Source organism: Pseudonaja textilis, chromosome 1 (genome assembly GCF_049901715.1).
Source record: "Pseudonaja textilis isolate UNSWEBS1 chromosome 1, rPseTex1.2, whole genome shotgun sequence".
Lineage (NCBI taxonomy): Eukaryota > Metazoa > Chordata > Lepidosauria > Squamata > Elapidae > Pseudonaja > Pseudonaja textilis.
In genome coordinates this window covers 58,765,804-58,784,931 of record NC_141990.1, presented here as the reverse complement: position 1 = coordinate 58,784,931, position 19,128 = coordinate 58,765,804, and the positions used below count along the sequence as shown (strand labels likewise).

The following is a 19,128-nucleotide window of genomic DNA, read 5'->3' as shown; positions in this document are numbered from 1 at the left end:
TTTTTCAAGGACAGTTTTAAAAATATCTGATAATCATTGTATTTCCAGGAATATTAGATCACTAATAGGGCAATTAAAACAATTTAAATGTAATAGAAGTATTTGAAATATAAAGATAAAATATTGAAAAATACTAGATGAGTAGCACATTACAGTTGATTTACATATTACTTTTAAAGTTTTTGGATCTTGTTCAGTTTTAGTCACAACTAGGGTGTTTCTGGCTTTGTAGAAAAACAGATGTTGCTATGGTTAGATCATGATGTCACTCTTCAAAAAGTATTTGCTTCTGTTCATACACTAAAAACTCCCTGACATCTTACAAATATATGACATTTAAATTATGTAGCTCTATAATTATTAAAAATACATTTTACTAAATTAAACATTTTTTCTAGCACTGATATAGAAAAGGACTTTGAATTTGTCACTTCTTTGGGAGAGTCAATGAAAATAGTTTGGTTTAATAACTTCAGTTTTGGTCCAGTGGGCAAATCCTATGAAAATTACAGTCATTTTGAAATGATCATCAAAACAAATTTATCAAAATAATAGGCATTCTATTACACACACACACACACACACACACACACAGTATATCTATCTTCCAACTTTCCTCTGGGATCTTAGTGGGGCTCATGTCGTATTATCAGTGTTATCTTCACAACAGCAACCCACAACAATAAAATAGAGGTTCGTGGATGGAGGATTATAGCAAGATACAAGACGAACTCATAAACAGTACCACTGAACTTAAAACTAAACTGAAGATCTGGTCTTTCAAGGAAGGGCAGCCCACTTCAGTCAGGAATAGGGATGACGAACCTGAAGTCTTCTGCTTGAAAAGTTATTTGATCTTGGTTGGAATCTAACTTTAGTCAAAGGAAATTTCTGGAGCTTCAAAAGCTACACTTGCTAGGCATCTCCTGTCAAGAACATTATGGAAAAGTGTAATTGGATATAATTAGCATATTAATGGTACTGTACCCTGAATATCTGGATATCTTCCCACCACAGTTTCCATATAGATGTTAAATAGCATTGGGGAGATTACTGAAACTTGTGGCTCAACTGGGATCTTGAACACTCTGTTCCTATTACTATTGACTGGATTTCAAGAAGAAGTGAAACCAATTCTAAAACAGTATCCCCATGCAATAATGAGGGGGAAATATTGTTGCTTTGTTGTCTTGAACATCATATTATAGATCTGAATCAAAGGTCATACCTGTATTTGATCATCTTAATTTCGCATTTTAAGCTTGAGGAAATATGTTTTGCATGTGTTTTATGTTATTTAATGTCCCATTCAATCTCTGTAATGTATTGTAATAGTTTAGTTAATAGAAAAATAAAAATATTTATGCATGTTGTTCATATGCAATATTCATATTATTAGACATCTTGATTTGAAGGAACAAAGCTGAACCTTTTCCTAGGCTCACATAACTGCAGCTGCCTGATCCTGAAGAAAAAAAATGTCTTTGCTTGGAGGAAGTGATGATATATGCAGTGTGAGCATTCCTGTATGCTCCAAATCAACTTTTCCTCTTTGAGTCATTGCACAGCTTGAATACTGAAATGGCTCACATAGAACATTAGTATACATTACTAATTACATTATTAGTATACATTTGACCATATTTAAACAATGCTTCTTTTCTTCTCTTACATCCCTTCTAAATCTTTCAGAATTTATTATAGTTCTTTTTGCAATGCCTAAAGCATTAGTTAAACTGGAATTACTCCTATGCATGTTTTATATTGTGACAGAGCAACTACAATCTCAGTTTTTGATTGAATTGTTTAGCAGACATCATAATTGTAATATGTAAAAATAATATATCTTGTACATTTGTTTATTAATGTATCCAAAAGTTTTGCATTTCAGGAACTGAATATAGAATATAACTCTTTAATGAAAATTGATTAATTGGTTATGTGCCATCAAGTCAGAAAGCAGACTGATAGATTTTCTCTGTGATAATCTATCCCTAGCCTGGTCCTGTAAGTCTTCCAATAGTATACCCATTGCTGTGCAATCAAGTCTTATCCACCATCATTCTCTTGTCTTTCCTTCTACCTTTTCCAGGATTAGAGACTTCTCCAGAGAGCTAGGTCTTTGTATAATGTGTCTGAAGTAGGATAATTTGAGCCTGATCATTTGTGTCTTGAGTGAGATTAATGACAACAGTCAGTAGAAATTGACAAATGGATCAAAATAGTCAATAGATTTACTCTTGATCTTTTGATAAAATGGTTCTTTTAAATAGAGTAAAGATAGTCTATTTTTAAAGCATTTGTAAAGAGCAATTTGTTGCCTATCTAGTGCCCATAATCCATATTGATACACAATGTAGAAAAAAATTCAAGTTGCAAAGAATCCTTGAATGTTATAGCATTCTAAGTTACACTTGAAATTTGTTGTTCATGAAACCAATCTACTTCAAAGGTTAGTATCATTCTAACACAGGGGTTGCCAATCTTTTGGACTTCAGGGACCACCAAACTCATACTTTTAAATCCTGAAGACCACTAATGTGATTTTTTTTAAAAAAGATAATCGATTTAATATAAAAATATTTTATAGTAAATATAAATTTAATATTAAAATTTATATATATATGTGTGTGTGTGTGTGTGTGTGTGAAATTTTTGTGGGTATTTATATGTATGGTATTCAACTTTGTACGGGTATTTTCCCATGTCATTATAGTTGTGCTTTTAAAGTTGTAGCGGCGTTTTGGCAGAATCTCATCTGCCATCATCAAGCTTGTATATTGTGTTCATCTGTGAGTCAGGCTTTCACAGCCATTTCTGTTTTAAATTTGGTGCTAGCCTACTGCTGTGTTAGAATGGTTTTTTCTTCATCCTGATTGGATGAAACCTAGCTTCCTAATAAATGATAGCCATCCGTTTACCCAAAGCCAAGCTGCACTAAAAGCCTCCAGTGCAGGAAACACAACTTTGCCAGCCAGTCAGGACAAAAAAAATGCTACAGAACAGACAGAAGATATTAGAAACACCAATCAAGCAGAACACAGCAAACTCCAAGATCAAGACTCCCAACCAATCAGGATGAAGGAAAAAAACCATTCTAACACAGCAGTAGGCTAGCACCAAATTTAAAACAGAAACGGCTGCGAAAGCCTGACACGCAAACGAATACAATACACAAGCCTGATGATGGCAGATGAGATTCTGCCGTAACGTCGCTAGAACTTTAAAAGCACAGCTATAATGACATGGGAAAATACCCGAACAAAGCTTGAATACTCTATCTATCTATCTATCTATCTATCTATCTATCTATCTATCTATCTATCTATCTATCTATCTATCTTTATAACAAAAATACAACAAGATAAGCAGAGCCCCCCCCCCCAAAAAAAAATCTGGTCTATCATTTCATATCTTCCCCCAAGTCAGAAGAAACCTCTCCCTCCTTTGCCAGGTGTGGCTGCCTAAAGTTGGGGGAGGGAAGAGGGCTGGGCTGGAACCCCCCGGTCTTTAAAGCCTGACTTGCTTGTCCAGTACTGCCACCTCCTCCTCCAGCACCACCTTCTCTGAGTAGGGCAGTTATGAACTAATCAAGTGACTAATACTCCAGCTGCTCTCTTTCCCATGGTAAAACCTGGCATGTGGAGAAAGGAGCTGGCAGCTGCTGCTTGGTCCCGCGGGTGAGGTGAAGTCATCCCGGTCCCAGTTAAGACATACCAGTCACAAATCCAGAGTTCAAGCCAAGAGGGGTCACATCCCCCTGCTGGGGAAAAGTGGCATGCGCAGGCACGGGCGTGCACAGTTCAGCTCAGTGGACAACCTCCACTCTGGAGGCTGACGAGCCACATGCTGAAGACCAGGTGGCTGGTGGGAAGGTGGGGCAACGGGTGATACTGGCAGTGGATGGACTCACACGTGCAGGAGATCTTGGCATCAGCCTGGCCTGCAAGGAAGTGGGGGGAAAGAAACCTCTGAATTGGTGTTACCTCCTGGCTCTTGCCTCCGTGCATCGAGGAGGTTGAGTACCTGCCAGCAATGTCCTTAGGGGAAGATGTTTGCAAGGGGAGGCTCGACCCCCTCCCCTCAGGAGTTTCTCTTCCTCCTTGTCAGAAGTGCTTACACACAAAGTGCTCACTGCCCCTCTGGTCCCCGACAAGCTGTGTTCTTCCTGCTGAGAGTGTGAGCGCTTCTGGTGAAGAGGAAGTCGAGCCTCCCCCTCACAACATCTTCACCTGAGAGCATCATTGATAGCCGCTTCCTTGGCTCAGGAGGTCCACGCTCTTCCCGCTGTTGCTCGGCCTTGATGCGCTGAAGCAGGAGGCAGCAGCCATGACGCGGGTTTGCTAAGGAGACTGCAGGATATCCCCACCTCAGTAGGCTGCGGCCCACCAAAATTTTCTCACGGACCACCAATGAGCCCTAGCCCAACGGTTGGCAACCACTGTTCTAACACACTAGTTAGATTTCAGGGCTGCAGATTTATTCATCTCAGATAGGCAATGATGTAGCAGTCTAAATTTTCAGACTTTTTATTATGGAAAGCACTAATTAAAACTTCTGCCTCAAAACTTTTATATATATTTAGAGCTTTATTGTACAAATAATAGGCCATTAATTCATATTTGCAAGCAACTCATATAGTCCAGATATTAATTTATTATCTAATTGCTCTTTGTGAACCAGCACAAATAGAAATTGCTGAACAGAAGTTATTCACAGCTTTAACAGTAGTTATTTTCTTTTGATTCTTTTCAATGATTTAATAATGTACATATTTATATGAATGACTGCTCAGGATATTTGAATTGTGCAGTTTGTTTTTAGTTGATCAATTAGGAGGCAAAGTATAATACTATTTCCATTATTGAAATCTTTGTTCATATTCAGTACATGAATGTTTTGCTTAAATGCTTTAAATGCATTTAAAGTGCATTTCTTGAAATACAATATTAGATTATATCAATTTACATATCATTTCTGGTTTTAATTATAAACCCAAAATACATTTAAAATTAGACCTTATTTATTGCTCTGTTTGTTTTAAGTTGTTTTTCTCCTTTTTCATATAATAGTACTGTTTCCCCTTTCATATAACTGTTGGCCATTTGCATTTGCACCTTAGGAAGAGTTTAAACTTTGCTTTATTGTAAGAGAAATTTTGGGGAGACTCAGTAGTTTTGTAGTAATTTTGGTTTTTCTGTTGTGATTTTATTTTTGTTCCTTCCTTGATTTGAAAAAAATAACTAGTAAAACTTGAAATTGTCCTGCTGTTTAGTGTGAGCTAATTGAACTCTGCCTTTTCTTTCTTTGCTGGTCAAGGAAATGTCAATATAGTGAGCTATTTCAGCAGTAGTATCTGTGCAAAAGGCACTAATGAATACACCAGATTCAGATTTAATCTTCTACCCTGATTCTCAAATTATTAATAAAATGTGCTTTGTTCGTGTACATGCATTACTTAATGACTTACAGACAAATACAAACATCCTGGTACAAAGGCCAAGTCTTAATTTCCCTTTTAAGAGAATATGCTTTTTTACTAGTGCTTCAATATGTGGAAAGCATTTTGCCCGCATTTTCTGCTGAATAAAGTAAATCTAATATGTATACATTAATTTTATTTTAACAGACGTTTAACCATCCAGGCAAGGAGAAGTAGATAGTCATGTTACAGAGAAAATCAGATTTGCATTTAAGAAACTTATTTTCATAATATGCTTTTGCTGGTCATAAGACAAAATGGTTGTTCAGGACAGAATAGCTATTTTACTGTATTAGGAGTAGTAAAATACTTGAATTTCTGAGATTTAATCATACAATCTTATTATACGACTTCTAGCTTTAATTTAATTTTAGCTATGATGATGAGAGAAAAACCTTTTATTTAGAAAGAAAAAGCAAAAAGAAAGGTAGAATATCATGTATTCAAATAATTACATACTGAAAATGTGAATACTGTATGAAGCAGCCAATGTGAATATATCCCTTTTCTATGCATTTCATGTTTTGTAATAGGCCTATTATGACATGATAGAATAAATAGAAAAGCAGATACACTCTGAAATTGTTTTTTGGTAATAGATTAATAGAATTCTACAGAACTATCAAACTTCTTTTCAACCCACTTGAGTTCATACTGTGGATATAATAGATTATTATAAGGTATCTGCTCCTAAGCATAGACATGCCAGACTTGGAGAGTTATAACATTTAAGAAAGTTAAATCAACCCTGTAATTTTGTTACTGAAAGGAAATTTATAAAAATGTATTGGGTATTTTGTTCTTTTCTGAGCAAGTAATTTATTCTGACTTAAGAAGCTAATTATCTTTATTCATTAAAAAACAGGGACAAAAGTTTGTGTTATTCATGATCATTTCATTTAGCTTCCTAGTGAGGAAAAATACAAAGTGTAGAGCGACAACCCATGCCCAACTTCTATTTATAAATTTGTTGAATATTAATTAACAGCAAAAGCTTGTTTGTACATTTGAAGAAAACTCTGCAGGAAAGCTGTGCTTTAAAAGTGGCTGGCCCAATGTTTTTCTAGGCTTCTAAGCTAGTTTTTGAAATCATTGACCCAGATAGCTGATCAAAGTTTTTGCTCTGCTGTCTCTTACCTTCTCAGCTTATTCTATTCTTTAAACTTCTGTATTAATAACTATGAAGAATTTTTAAGATCTCCTCTTTTTTCCCCTTGCACCAGGTCCAGCAAGACAATGAATCTGTGTTCCAAATGCTTTGCTGGTAAGTGCAGTGTAAAATTGGCTTTGAGGATTTTTTTTAATCTCCCTTAAAATAATCAGTCAGTTGGAAACAATTCCTTTGGAGTTTACAGGTGATTATCTGTTTCTTATCTGTTGCATGAAACCAGCTTTCTCCTCACCTGGTGCTTCATTTGTTTGCTCAAGTTTCTTGAAACAGTCCCCAATGTGTATAAAAAAGCCACTTCTGCACAGGGGCCAATCAAGCCTTCATTCACTGAAGATTATAGAAATTGGAATGTCCTTGTCAACTTCTGGCATACCTAGTTTAGTGTTCATTTTATTATTTTAGAAGTTTAAACTCAGTAAGGCAGACTTTAATTACACTCATTAACACTAATGTTTATGGTGGGGCTGCTGCAGTAAGTAGAGGAATATTTTTCTCTCATAAATAGACTTATTCATAGTTTCATCTCCTGCCTCCTACAATTTTGTTTTAAATTCTTGTATATATAAGGCGTTTTTGACCTTCTGTTTTGGGGTCTCATTAAGTAGTTACTGTTTTACTATCTTATATATGGTGAACAAACAATATATAAACATTTCAGGTGTGCAGCTCTGTAGTAGTTCTAGATTTTTCTAAATCCACTACCCTGGACTATTCATAGCAGAGATTTTTAGTTAGAATTTATGACCTTCAGCAATATAAGCCTACAATTAATGAAAATAGTTTTTAAAATGCTGTGATGTTATATGGATTTGATTGTCCATTATGATTTTTACAATGTTACTACATATTTAAAGCAAGACTATATAATTTTTTGTTATTCTTGGATGGGTGACCATTTGATTTGTGGATAGGATCAGGATTGAGTTAGCTAAGCATAAATTTACTTCATTTACTTTGTTTACATTTAAGTAAGTTCTAATCTGAGTACTGCTAATATGGTTATCATATGAGTTTAATAATTTTTCCCATCTGTTATGTTAAACTGCAATTCAGCAAAGAGGCCATATGCTAATCTTGGACTGCAGAATATGCTACCATTTTTAGAACAAAAAGATAAATGGCAGATTCTAAGGATTATTTTTTTAAAAATTAATAGTGAGCAAATAGAGCCAGTTTGGTGTAGAGGTATAGATTCAGGCTAGAAACCAGGAGACTGAGTTCTAGTCCTGCCTTGGGCACAAAGCCAGGTAGGTGACCTTGGGCCAGTCACTTTATCTTAGCCCTAGTAAGGAGACAGGCAAAAAAACACTTCTGAAAAACCTTGTCAAAAATACTTTAAGGACTTATCCAAGCAGTCTCCAAGAATGGGACACAATTGAATGGAAGCAAAAAGGGAGAAAATTCTTTTAATATATGCATATGTGCTAAAATAAAAAACAAATCACAGGAAACTTGCATAAGGTAAATAGTGTTTGCCAGTGTTAAAATTAATTAAGATGTTTATTTTAATGAACTATTATAACATAAATTCTGAAAATAAAGCCAACCATCATTCAGAAACTTACATTAAGTTGTTTCAAAATGCTTTTGAAGGATTGAGCAGTGAGCTAATAGATTAAATTTCTGGCTGTGATGTGAAATTGAAATTGTCTGTTGATAGATTTAGATTCTAAGTATTAGACAATATATGCTAGAGTAATTGACTTTTCCAAACTTTGAGGCTCTTGTTAAGGACTTTGTACAGATACTAGAGATAGCCCTCAACTGACATCTTTTTGTTTAGTGACCATTCAAAGTTACAGTGGCACTGAAAAAGTGACTTACGACCAGTCCTCACACTTATGACCCCAGCATCACCATAGTCATGTAATCAAAATTCAGGTGCTTGGCAACCAGCATGTATGTAGGATGATTGCAGTATCTGGGCTTATGTGATTGCCATTTGCAACCTCCAGCTGGCATCTCACAAAGTCAAGTGGAAAAGCTGGATTCTCTTAAAACAACCATGTGATTTACTTAACCAATGCTTAACAATTGTGGCAAATATGCTCATAAAATCCAGCATGATTCACTTAATAACCACCTTGCTTAGCAGCAGAAATTCTTGTCCCAAATGTGGTCATATGTTGAAGATTACCTATACAGTGTATTGGTTGCTTAGTTTCCCACTTATTCAGTAAATATATATATTTATTACCAGATTATTTAGGGTACGTTGCTATTAAAATGTGTCTTCTGTAAATAGCTCTTAAAAACTATTTTTATTGGTTAAATGTGGTTATTTAATCTTGCCAGATTGAGTGTTAAATGCCAAAGAAATGTACATTTTGCTGAACATGGTGGAAGTTACCTGGATGCAAACTGTTCTCATTTATTATCAGATCATTAGTAGAAGAGAGAAAGGGAGAGGGATAGGGGGAGAGAGAGAGAGAGAGAGAGAGAGAGGGCGTTCTGGAATGATAGAAATTGGTAAATATGATCTTGGTATCAGATGTACTTAAACAATTGCATATCTTATCTTAATATGCTTCCATATTTATTAATGTATGAAGAATACCTAAGTATTTTTTATCTTGACTTTATTTTCTTTTTCTTTCTAGAAAAAAGAAATCCACACAACGAAAAAGGTTAGTAAATGATAAAATTAGTTAACTTTACCCATATCGTTTGCATAAACTAATTGCTTTTGCTCACATAGAAATATATAGGGGTATGGAATATTTGGATCCAATGCAAAGGTGTTTTGAATCTAGTATGGGTCTCTTTCGTTACCGTTTTGTTGTTGCTTTGAATCCAAATTCTGCACATGTCTAGAAATAAGGAACCAAATGTAATAATTATGTGACATTTTGGATTTTCAGAATATATAAAAATATTGTTTAGGTATTGATATAATCGTATTTCTTTCAACTAAAACTTTACAAAGATTTATTATGGTTGCCCTATAGTTACAAGAAAAAAATGTCACCATGTTATAAGACCACATTTTAATGATAATTTTGGATAATTCAGAAAAAAACATCAATATGCTTAAAATTTAGTAAATAAGTGGCTAAAGAATCAAATGCTGCTTTATAGGGACAATCTTCTGAAAATAATGGGAGATCAGAGGCCTTATCTCAAATAAAAGATAGATTTTTAAATCCCTTCATACTGAAATATGCAAAATCTAAGATGCCCCAAATTATTAAGCTATTGAGAATGTTAAGTCAATGCATTACTTTTCTTTGCATAACTGAAACCTAGGCAGCAATATGATTTCTGCATTGAATGTATTACATAACTGCAGAGAGAGGAACATGGCATAGTTACAATTTATTAGCCAATCTACAATAAGAAAAAAATGAAGAAACTTATTGGTCTTAATTATGAGTTATTACTCATGCTGAATTCTTTTTTATGGTAACTATAAATAAGGGCGGCACTTATGGAAGTATTACACTTTTCCTTCAATATTCTTTGCTCAGATATTTTCTTCATGTTCTGTCAGAATATCTTGAAGCAATAGGAAGTAACTGTGTGTATTAGGGAGGGAAGAATACCTGCAAATGGAAATCATGTCCCTAAAATACAGACCTTTGATAAAATTATATATCTTTCCTTCATCCCCCAAGTATCCCAGCTTGGCATATTCTTCTCATGCTCCCCCTATTTTCCTTTGTTCCTTCACTTAGCTACCGTTGGTGACTTAGCATTGCATACAAGGTATTCCTCTGCTTACAATCATTTTGTTGTAAGTATGGAAATAACCTCTATAATATAATCTCCTGGCTATCTAGTACACAGATGCTGGATTACAACCTTTTGTTGGAAGATAAGTCAATATCATCAGAGATAAACAAAATGAAACTTTTTGGAAAAAAAAGATAATTTGTAAATGTTTTTTTTAATTTGTAAGACATTTACAGAAGTACTTGTAGTGTTCCATATAAGCTGCGTGATAGAATTGATGTGCTATAAATAGTGCAAATTCCTTTGGGAAATGGGAGTTGCTTTAATTTAATAATAAACTACAAAAGATTCTAAAACAAAATTAATGTCACGCTCAGTCTGAAGTATATTTGAATTCAATGTGTCATTAAGCATCCAACTCTCTACAGTTGTTTAGAAAAATAAGGATATTTAACGAGAAATTGAAGAATCCCATTGCCGTTTCTAGCCAGATGGATGCCTTATTACAAAACTTGAATACTCCAAGAAAATACTGTGCATTTCCCTTTTAATACATAATATTTTGCTTGAAATTTTCCCTGAAAAGTTTTTAGAAAGTTGCTCCTAAACCATTACTGTCCTTAGTTCTATAACACATATTGAACCTTCTGTTCCCTTCAATTCTCTTTTGTTTTTAAAAGCTATGTCATAGAAATAAACTCTCCCCCTCTTGAACTTATTGATTGTACTGTGTCAGACAGCTTGAGACTGTCTGACACAACAAGAACATTTCCTGTAAAATATTTTTTTTAATCAAAATGAACTTTGCTTTATTTTCAGTATAGCTACATGTGGTCACTTCGTGACAATCAAAGCTGCAACGGACTTCCCCAGAGCTATTTTATGATCCAATTTTGGAGGCTTGGCAACTGGCTCACATTTACGGGCATTTGCAATGTCCTGCAGTAACATGACTATGGTTTTTGCCAGTTTCTGACATTTACTTGTGGTTTCTGGCCCAAACACCTATTAAGTAAACTGGATTCTTTTAACAACAATAGTGTTTGCTTAACAACCACCATAAACTCTCTTAAATTGAGTGCAGTTATATGGTAACCCAATTGATGGCTACCATGACTTATAACCTTAATTCTGGGCTTAATTGAAGCTATAAGAAAAGGGCTACCTGTATCGAATTTTTATAGAACACCATAAAAATTGCTTTGGTGTGTAATTGTTATTCTTCAGATTAGTATTCAGTGAACAAATAATATATGTAAGTGTTGTGACTGCTGTGAGCTTTGAGTCTGATGTATCAGAAGACACAGGGTCGAGTAATGAGGAAAGTTTGGCATTGGAATTGGAGCCTGCTCTAATGAGAGATGCAGATGTGAGCCAGGAGGATGAGGGAGAGTCAGAAACTCCCTCCTCTCCAGAACCTTTCACTTCAATCATGCCTCAGGTGTCAGCAGCTGACCCACAGAACATACCAGAGTCCTTGAGTGATGACGAATGTTGGGTTGATGCAAGGGCTGGATGTAGGTTGAGACATCAAGCACAATTTGAAAAGAAACATCAAGTCAGAGACTAATTAGAGAGACTGACACGCCCCTCCAAGGAATATAAGGAGGCGTGTTAGTTAACGGCCCTTGTCTGGATCAAACTTCGTTAATTACTGCACAGCTTTGAAGAAGCCCTCTGTTCCTGATTTATCTTGCGTTATCTCGGCTTGAAGACAGTTTCTGGGAAAGCTGCCAATGACAATTACAGAGACAAGTTAACTCTGTGGTTTCTGGTATTATTTGTTCGTGTCTATTTCTTTGGGACATTTGGACTCTCACTTGTGGCTACAAGTGAGACAGAACATTTTTTGATCCAGACCACCATCCCATCTTCTAACTAAGATGGACCAAACACAGCTTGAACAGCAACAGCAGCAGATTAATCAACTCCTGCAGAATAACCAGGTACTGCAGAACCAAGTCACCCAGTTGGTTAATCATTTAACGCAGATGCAAGCTCCAATTAACCCTCCTGCTCTCCCCTGAAGGAATGCCCGGTAGCTGTGCCAGATAAATTCTCTGGACAGCCTGAAATGTTCCCGGCTTTTATGGGGCAGTGTCAACTGTTTATGTCTTTACGGCCAGAAGATTTCCCTGATGACCAGGCTCAGGTGGGGTTTGTTATTAGTCTTTTGTCTGGTTCGGCTGCAAGATGGGCCACTCCTCTGTTGTTGCAAAATAGTCCGTTATTAAATGACTATCAGGGCTTTTGGCACCATTTAAGTGTTATGTATGAGGACCCCATAAAAACTCAAACCGTAGCCAGACGTTTAAAGGACATTTGTCAGGGGAAACACCCTTTGCAAGAGTTTATTGCAGAGTTTCGTCTGCTCCGCATTGACTCTGCTTGGAATGAGGCAGCCCACATGGATGCTTTTCAGGAGGGTTTGGCAGAAGAAATTCAAGATGAGTTGGTGCATGTGGAGCCGGCTCTAACCCTGGATGCGTTAGTGGTGTAATGTTTGCGCATTGATGCCCGGCTTCAATGGCGCAAGACCAGACGCCCAGTTCCGGAGCTGCCCTCCCACTCACGGCCGCAACCTCCCGTACAACCAACGCCCCTGGTATCCCATAATGCTGTGACCAGGACCAAGGAACCGATGGAGTTGGGCGCATTCCGCCCTCGGTTGATGGCACAAGAATGCACACGGAGATTTCAGGGAGGCCTGTCCCTGTACTGTGGAGGGTCGGGACATTTTGCCAGTTCCTGTCCTGGTAAAAGACAGGGTATACGAAAGCCAGTGCCCTAATCTCATCCTGTACTATCGGAGAAACGGGGCAGGCCCGCCCTTGGAGAAACCCTAGGTCGGGCACATGCCACACAACCACCTGAAGTAGCGGAGGTGAACTCTGGTCCTCCCCAATATTTGCTTTTGGACACGCAGGTTTTCTTGCAGTCCCTGTCGGAGGGGATTCCTGCGGTTGCGTTGGTGGACTCGGGGGCTACTACCAATTTCATGGACAGGGTTTTTGCCACACATTATAAAATTCCCTTGGTTACTGTGGAGCCTCCCATTAAAGTGGAAACCATTGATGGGCGGGAACTGCGCTCTGGGCCTATTCGTTTTGCTACTCAGCCATTACGCCTGGTCATTGGGGACCATGAGCAGGCGATTAGCTTTTATATCACCTCGGACCTCCATCTCCCATTGGTTCTCAGAATGGCTTGGCTACGGTTGCACGATCCTCAGGTAGCATGGGCACAGAACACTATTTTGTTCCCGAGTCTCCAGTGTGGACTATCTAAGACTCATCTGTGCTGGTCAAGACATCGCTGCCCCTGCTGTCTCTGTACCTCCTGAACTATTTGACTTTTCAGATGTTTTTAGTGAGAAGGAGGCGGATCGGTTACCCCCACATCGACCTTATGACTGTCCTGTGGACCTCCTGCCCAATGCTCTGCTACCCAAGGGTCATCTGTATTCACTGTCTGAGCCCGAATTGGTCGCTCTGCGAGATTTTCTGGACAAGAACTTGCCCCGGGGGTTTATCAGACCGTTATCGTCTCCCCTTTCTGCTCCTGTCCTTTTTGTGAAAAAGAAGATGAGGGAGTTGCGCTTATGTTGTGACTACCGCAGGTTAAACGCCATTACGGTGAAAAATAGTGATCCTTTGCTGCTCATTCCTGAGCTGATGGAACGACTACAAGAGGCCACTATTTTCACCAAGCTCGATCTTCGAGGGGCTTACAACCTGGTGCGGATGTGCAAAGGAGATGAGTGGAAGATGGCGTTTGGCACTAGATACGGCCACTTCGAATATATGGTAATGCCTTTTGGATTGACCAACGCCCCCGCGGTCTTTCAACATTTCATGAATGATATTTTTAGGAACATGCTTGATCAGTTCATGGTGGTGTACCTGGATGACATTTTGATCTATTCCAATTCCAGAGAAAGCCACCTTCGCCAAGTCCGCCAGGTATTACAACGTCTTCGGGAGCATAGACTATGCGAAGCTGGAGAAGTGCTTCTTTTTCCAGACTTCCATAGAGTTCTTGGGACATATCATTTCTCTCGAAGGTATTGCCATGGACCCGCGTAAGGTGGAGGCTCTGTGTAGTTGGGAACCCCCTCGAGTAAAAGATGTGCAACGTCTCTTGGGGTTCGCTAATTATTACAGATCCTTCATCCTGGGTTTTGCCAAACTGACGGATCCCATCACCCAGCTCCTTCGCAAGAAGGTTCCATTCCAGTGGGGACCTCCACAGCAACAGGCCTTTGAGGCCATCAAGAAAGCCTTTGTTGCGGAACCAATCTTGAGGCATCCCGACCCCCATCGTCCATTTGTGGTGGAGACGGATGCATCCAACAGAGACGGATGCATCCATCCTATTTCCGAGCGTAATTATACAATCTGGGAGAAAGAGTTGCTGGCCATCAAGACTGTGTTTGGGGTCTGGCGACATCACCTTGAGGGGGCTCAGCACAAGGTGGAGGTTAGGACAGATCACAGTAATCTGGAGCACTTGACCACTGCTCGGAAATTGAACCAACGACAGATCCGGTGGTCGTTGTTCTTCGCTAGGTTCAATTTTTCGGTCACGTACATCCCCAGTGGTCAAAATAAAAGAGCCAATGCCCTATCCCATAAACCGGAATATCTGTGTCCTGAAGAACCTCTTCCTCCATGTACAGTGCTACCACCGGAATCTTTGGCTGTGATCCAGGAACCAGTGGATTTGAGGGCTCACGTATGAGAGGCGCAGCGTTTGGACGATTGGTCGCAGCAACAAATAAGGGAAATTGGTCCTGATTCTCCATGGACTCTGGAAGAGGGTTTATTGCACCATCAGGGTCAATTGTACGTGCCCACCAAAACACTTAGAGCACTCATCATGACACAATGTCATGACAACCCAACTGTGGGTCATTTTGGGTTCTTCAAAACCCTTAACCTGGTCACAAGGACTTTCTGGTGGCCTAGAGTCCAGCATGATGTCTTCGCTTATGTTGCCTCTTGTGCACCTCCTGGCCTTCTTCAACCACTACCGACTCCGAACCAACCCTGGGGGGCAATCTCCATGGACTTTTTAACACATTTGCCCTCGTCGTCGGGTTATACAACGGTACTTGTGGTTGTTGACATGCTCACCAAGATGACCCATTTCATCCCATGTAGAAGGTTACCATCGGCTCATGTTACTGCCCGGCTTTTTATACAACATGTATTCTGTTTGCATGGCTTACTGGACAGAGTTGTTTCAGATCGCGGTGTCCAGTTCACCACTCAATTCTGGAAGAGCCTAATGAATGCATTACGGGTGCAAGTATGTTTAGCGTCGGTGCACCATCCGGAAAACGATGGCGGGACTGAGAAAGTAATTGGCATCCTCGCCCAGTACCTCAGATGTTTTGTTAATCAACGGCAAAACGACTGGGTGACCTATCTTCCGTTGGCGGAGTTTGCTTTTAATAATTCTCAGCACACTCCACCCACATGACGCCTTTTTATGCAAATGTGGGTTACCATCCAAGGTTTTTCCCTCTGTCGATCATGGATTCTCCAGTTCCAGAGACACAAGACTTTTTGTCTGAATTACATGCGGTGCACCAATTGATTTCCAGACAATTGGAATGAGCGAAAGCAGACTATAAACGTTTCGCAGATTGTTCATGTCGGGCGACGCCTCCGCTGGCTGTGGGAGACAAGGTATGGTTGTCCACGAAGCATCTCCGGGTCGGTCGTCCAATTAGGAAGTTGGATCATCGCTTTATTGGTCCCTTCCCTATCGAGGCGGTTATCAATCCTGTGGCTTATCGGCTCACCCTACCGCACTCCATGCACATTCACCCTGTCTTCCACCGCTCCCTTTTGGTACCTGACACCCCATCGTGTACTCTCCGTTCTCCCGACGATACGGGTCCTCCATCTGGGCCCAGCACTGATTCTGTTGATACCACGGTGGTTGGCATTTACGATTCACGATGGCTGAAGGAGCGATTTCAGTACTTCGTAGGGAGGCTGGAAAATGAAACAGAGATTCGTTCCTGGGAGGATGCATCCAAGGTGCATGCCCCGGACCTTATCCGGCTATATCATGCACAATTCCCATCAAAACCACATCCAGATTGTCAGACTCGGGGGAAGGGCCCTGCGGTGAGGGATAGTGTTGTGACTGGAAGGTTTGAGCCTGCTGTGAGCTTTGAGTCTGATGAATCAGAAGACACAGGGTCGAGTGGTGAGGAAGGTTTGGCATTGGAATTGGAGCCTGCTCTAATGAGAGATGCGGACATGAGCCAGGGGGATGAGGGAGTGTCGGAAACTCCCTCCTCTCCAGAACCTTTGACTTCAATCATGCCTCAGGTGTCAGCAGCTGATCCACAGAACATACCAGAGTCCTTGAATGATGACGAATGTTGGGTTGATGCAAGGACTAGATGTAGGTTGAGACGTCAAGCACAATTTGAAAAGAAACGTCAAGTCAGAGACTAATTAGAGAGACTGACACGCCCCTCCAAGGAATATAAGGAGGCGTGTTAGTTAACGGCCCTTGTCTGGATCAAACTTCGTTAATTACTGCGCAGCTTTGAAGAAGCCCTCTGTTCCTGATTTATCTTGTGTTATCTCGGCTTGAAGACAGTTTCTGGGAAAGCTGCCAACAACGATTACAGAGACAAGTTAACACTGTGGTTTCTGGTATTATTTGTTCGTGTCTATTTCTTTGGGACATTTGGACTCTCACTTGTGGCTACAAGTGAGACAGAACATGTAACTGTATGACTTTACAGGTAGTCCTTAATAATCACAATTTTCCCAGAATTTTGGTTTTAAGTCATCACAGTTGTTAAGTGTGTCACTATATAACAGGACTAAATTTATTACTGTTTTTTCAAGATTGTTGAAATAAACCATATAGTCATTGAGTGGTCATTAAACAACTTCTTTTGGGATAGGTAGAAACCAGCAAAAATGCCAGAAGCTAGCAGAAAAGTTGCAAATCACAGTCATAAAATTATGGGCCTCTGCAACCACTTGTAAATACAACTCGCAAAATCAGCTCCCAAAATCCAATCACATGACTGTGTGTGTTTATGTGTGCGGCAGTTTTTCGAGGATGGCTTATAAGTAATATTTTTGGAAGGCATTATAACTTCAAATGGTTGTTAAATGCGAACTACCTGTATCAAGTTATCTCTTAAGTGGCTAAATATATTGTTTTCTACTATAATAGCAAAGCTTTACATACATCATTTTCCCCACTTCCTTTGACTGATGTTAGATTCAGTGTTCCATGTTGTTATAGCAGTCTAAACCCTATTGTGTTAATATATGGCCTGAGAGCACTCTCTAATGTACATTGGCAATATTCTAAATTGTTGATATTAAAACATTACAGTCTTATCTTGTAAGTTTGACTATCTTAGCAGCTGTATCATTCAGTTTTTTAAAGAATATGTTTCTTTTAATGCTCTCTTTAATTGCTTCTAGATGTAATGGTGATAATTTCAATGTATTAGAACAGTAGTTCCCAAAGTGGGTGGTACCTCCCTGGGGGCAGTGGGATACCTTAGGGGGGCACTAAGAGGCAAGGGGAATGGCAGGGGGCGCTAAGAGGCGGCAGGGGTACGTTTGAGGCGTCGGCCCTGCAGGCTCACCCGATTGACTGTTTCACCGTTCCGTAGCCGGTGCCTCGAATGTGGAACCCACATGTGGCGAGCCTTGCCAAGCCTGGGATGGGAGAGGTAGGAGATGGCGGAAAGGGGGCTGGCTGCCCTCTCCGGTGGAAGTGGTGGAGGTGTGCCAGAAGGCCCGAAAGCAAAATCCTCCCAAGGCGCGCAGTGGAAGGGGTGGGTGGTCCGGTGTTAGGAACCCCTTCCCCAGAGAAGAACAAGGGAGCACGCAGCACCCGCCCAGCGTCCACGCCTCCAGCCAGCTGGGCTTGTGCGTAGGATGCGGGTGGGTGCAGCTGTGGCTCTCCAAGGTGCGTGGCTTGGTTTGGTTCGGCTCTATGTGGCCAGTTTGGACCTAGAACCTAACCTTCCTCTGCAGCCCGGTTCTTCTGACTGAGCCCTACACTTGCTTGCTTGCTTGCTTGCTTTCCAAGCGATCGTTCCCTCTGCCTCCACTGGTCTGGGCTGCTTCCACACACTTTCCTTCTCCCAGGCGGAGCGTAAAGATGGACAGAGCACTTCTCCAAAGTTGGGAGTCTCTGAGCATGTGCAGAGCGTCTCCCCTTGCTTGGTCCGATGGAAGTGGACCTTGGGTCGAAGCAAGGGAGTTTGGCATTGTAAAATGGGATGCCAAAGAAATAACTGGGGCAGGGAGCTGGAGAAGGGGCAGAGGGGAAGCTGCATTAAGGAACAGGAAGATCTCAGCCATGGTTTATTGACTAAGCCAGAATCAAACAGCATGCTAAACTCTAACTAGAATGGCTGGGTTGATATATTCAGCCGGTGTTTCTCAACCTTGGCAACTTGTGTGGACTTCAATTCCCACTCTGGCTTTGCTCTACTTTCCCAAAGTACTGCTGCTGTTGCATTCTGTCTGTCTGTCTGTCTGTCTTATTCATATATCCATCCATCCATCCATCCATCCATCCATCCATCCATCCATCCAAAAGGTCTGCCTTCCTGCCTACCTACCTGCCTGCCTACCTATCTATCTACCAATATAGATCGATCGACCTGTCTGTCTGTCTGTCTGTCTGTCTGTCTATCTATCTATCTATCTATCTATCTATCTATCTATCTATCTATCTATCTATCTACTTATCTACCAATCTATTTATCTACCTACCTATCTATCCATACATTCATCCA

At 39.9% G+C, this 19,128-nt stretch overlaps 1 protein-coding gene across 1 annotated transcript in view; it reads left to right on the top strand.

Annotated features, from left to right (window-relative positions):
• ZFAND3 (zinc finger AN1-type containing 3) overlaps positions 1 to 19,128 on the top strand; it is a 127,890-nt gene that overhangs the window by 23,526 nt on the left and 85,236 nt on the right. Inside the window, exons 2-3 of the mRNA XM_026695588.2 lie at positions 6,706 to 6,746; positions 9,254 to 9,280. Of these exons, the coding sequence (XP_026551373.1) occupies positions 6,706 to 6,746; positions 9,254 to 9,280 (68 nt within the window). The remainder of the gene's footprint in view (positions 1 to 6,705; positions 6,747 to 9,253; positions 9,281 to 19,128) is intronic.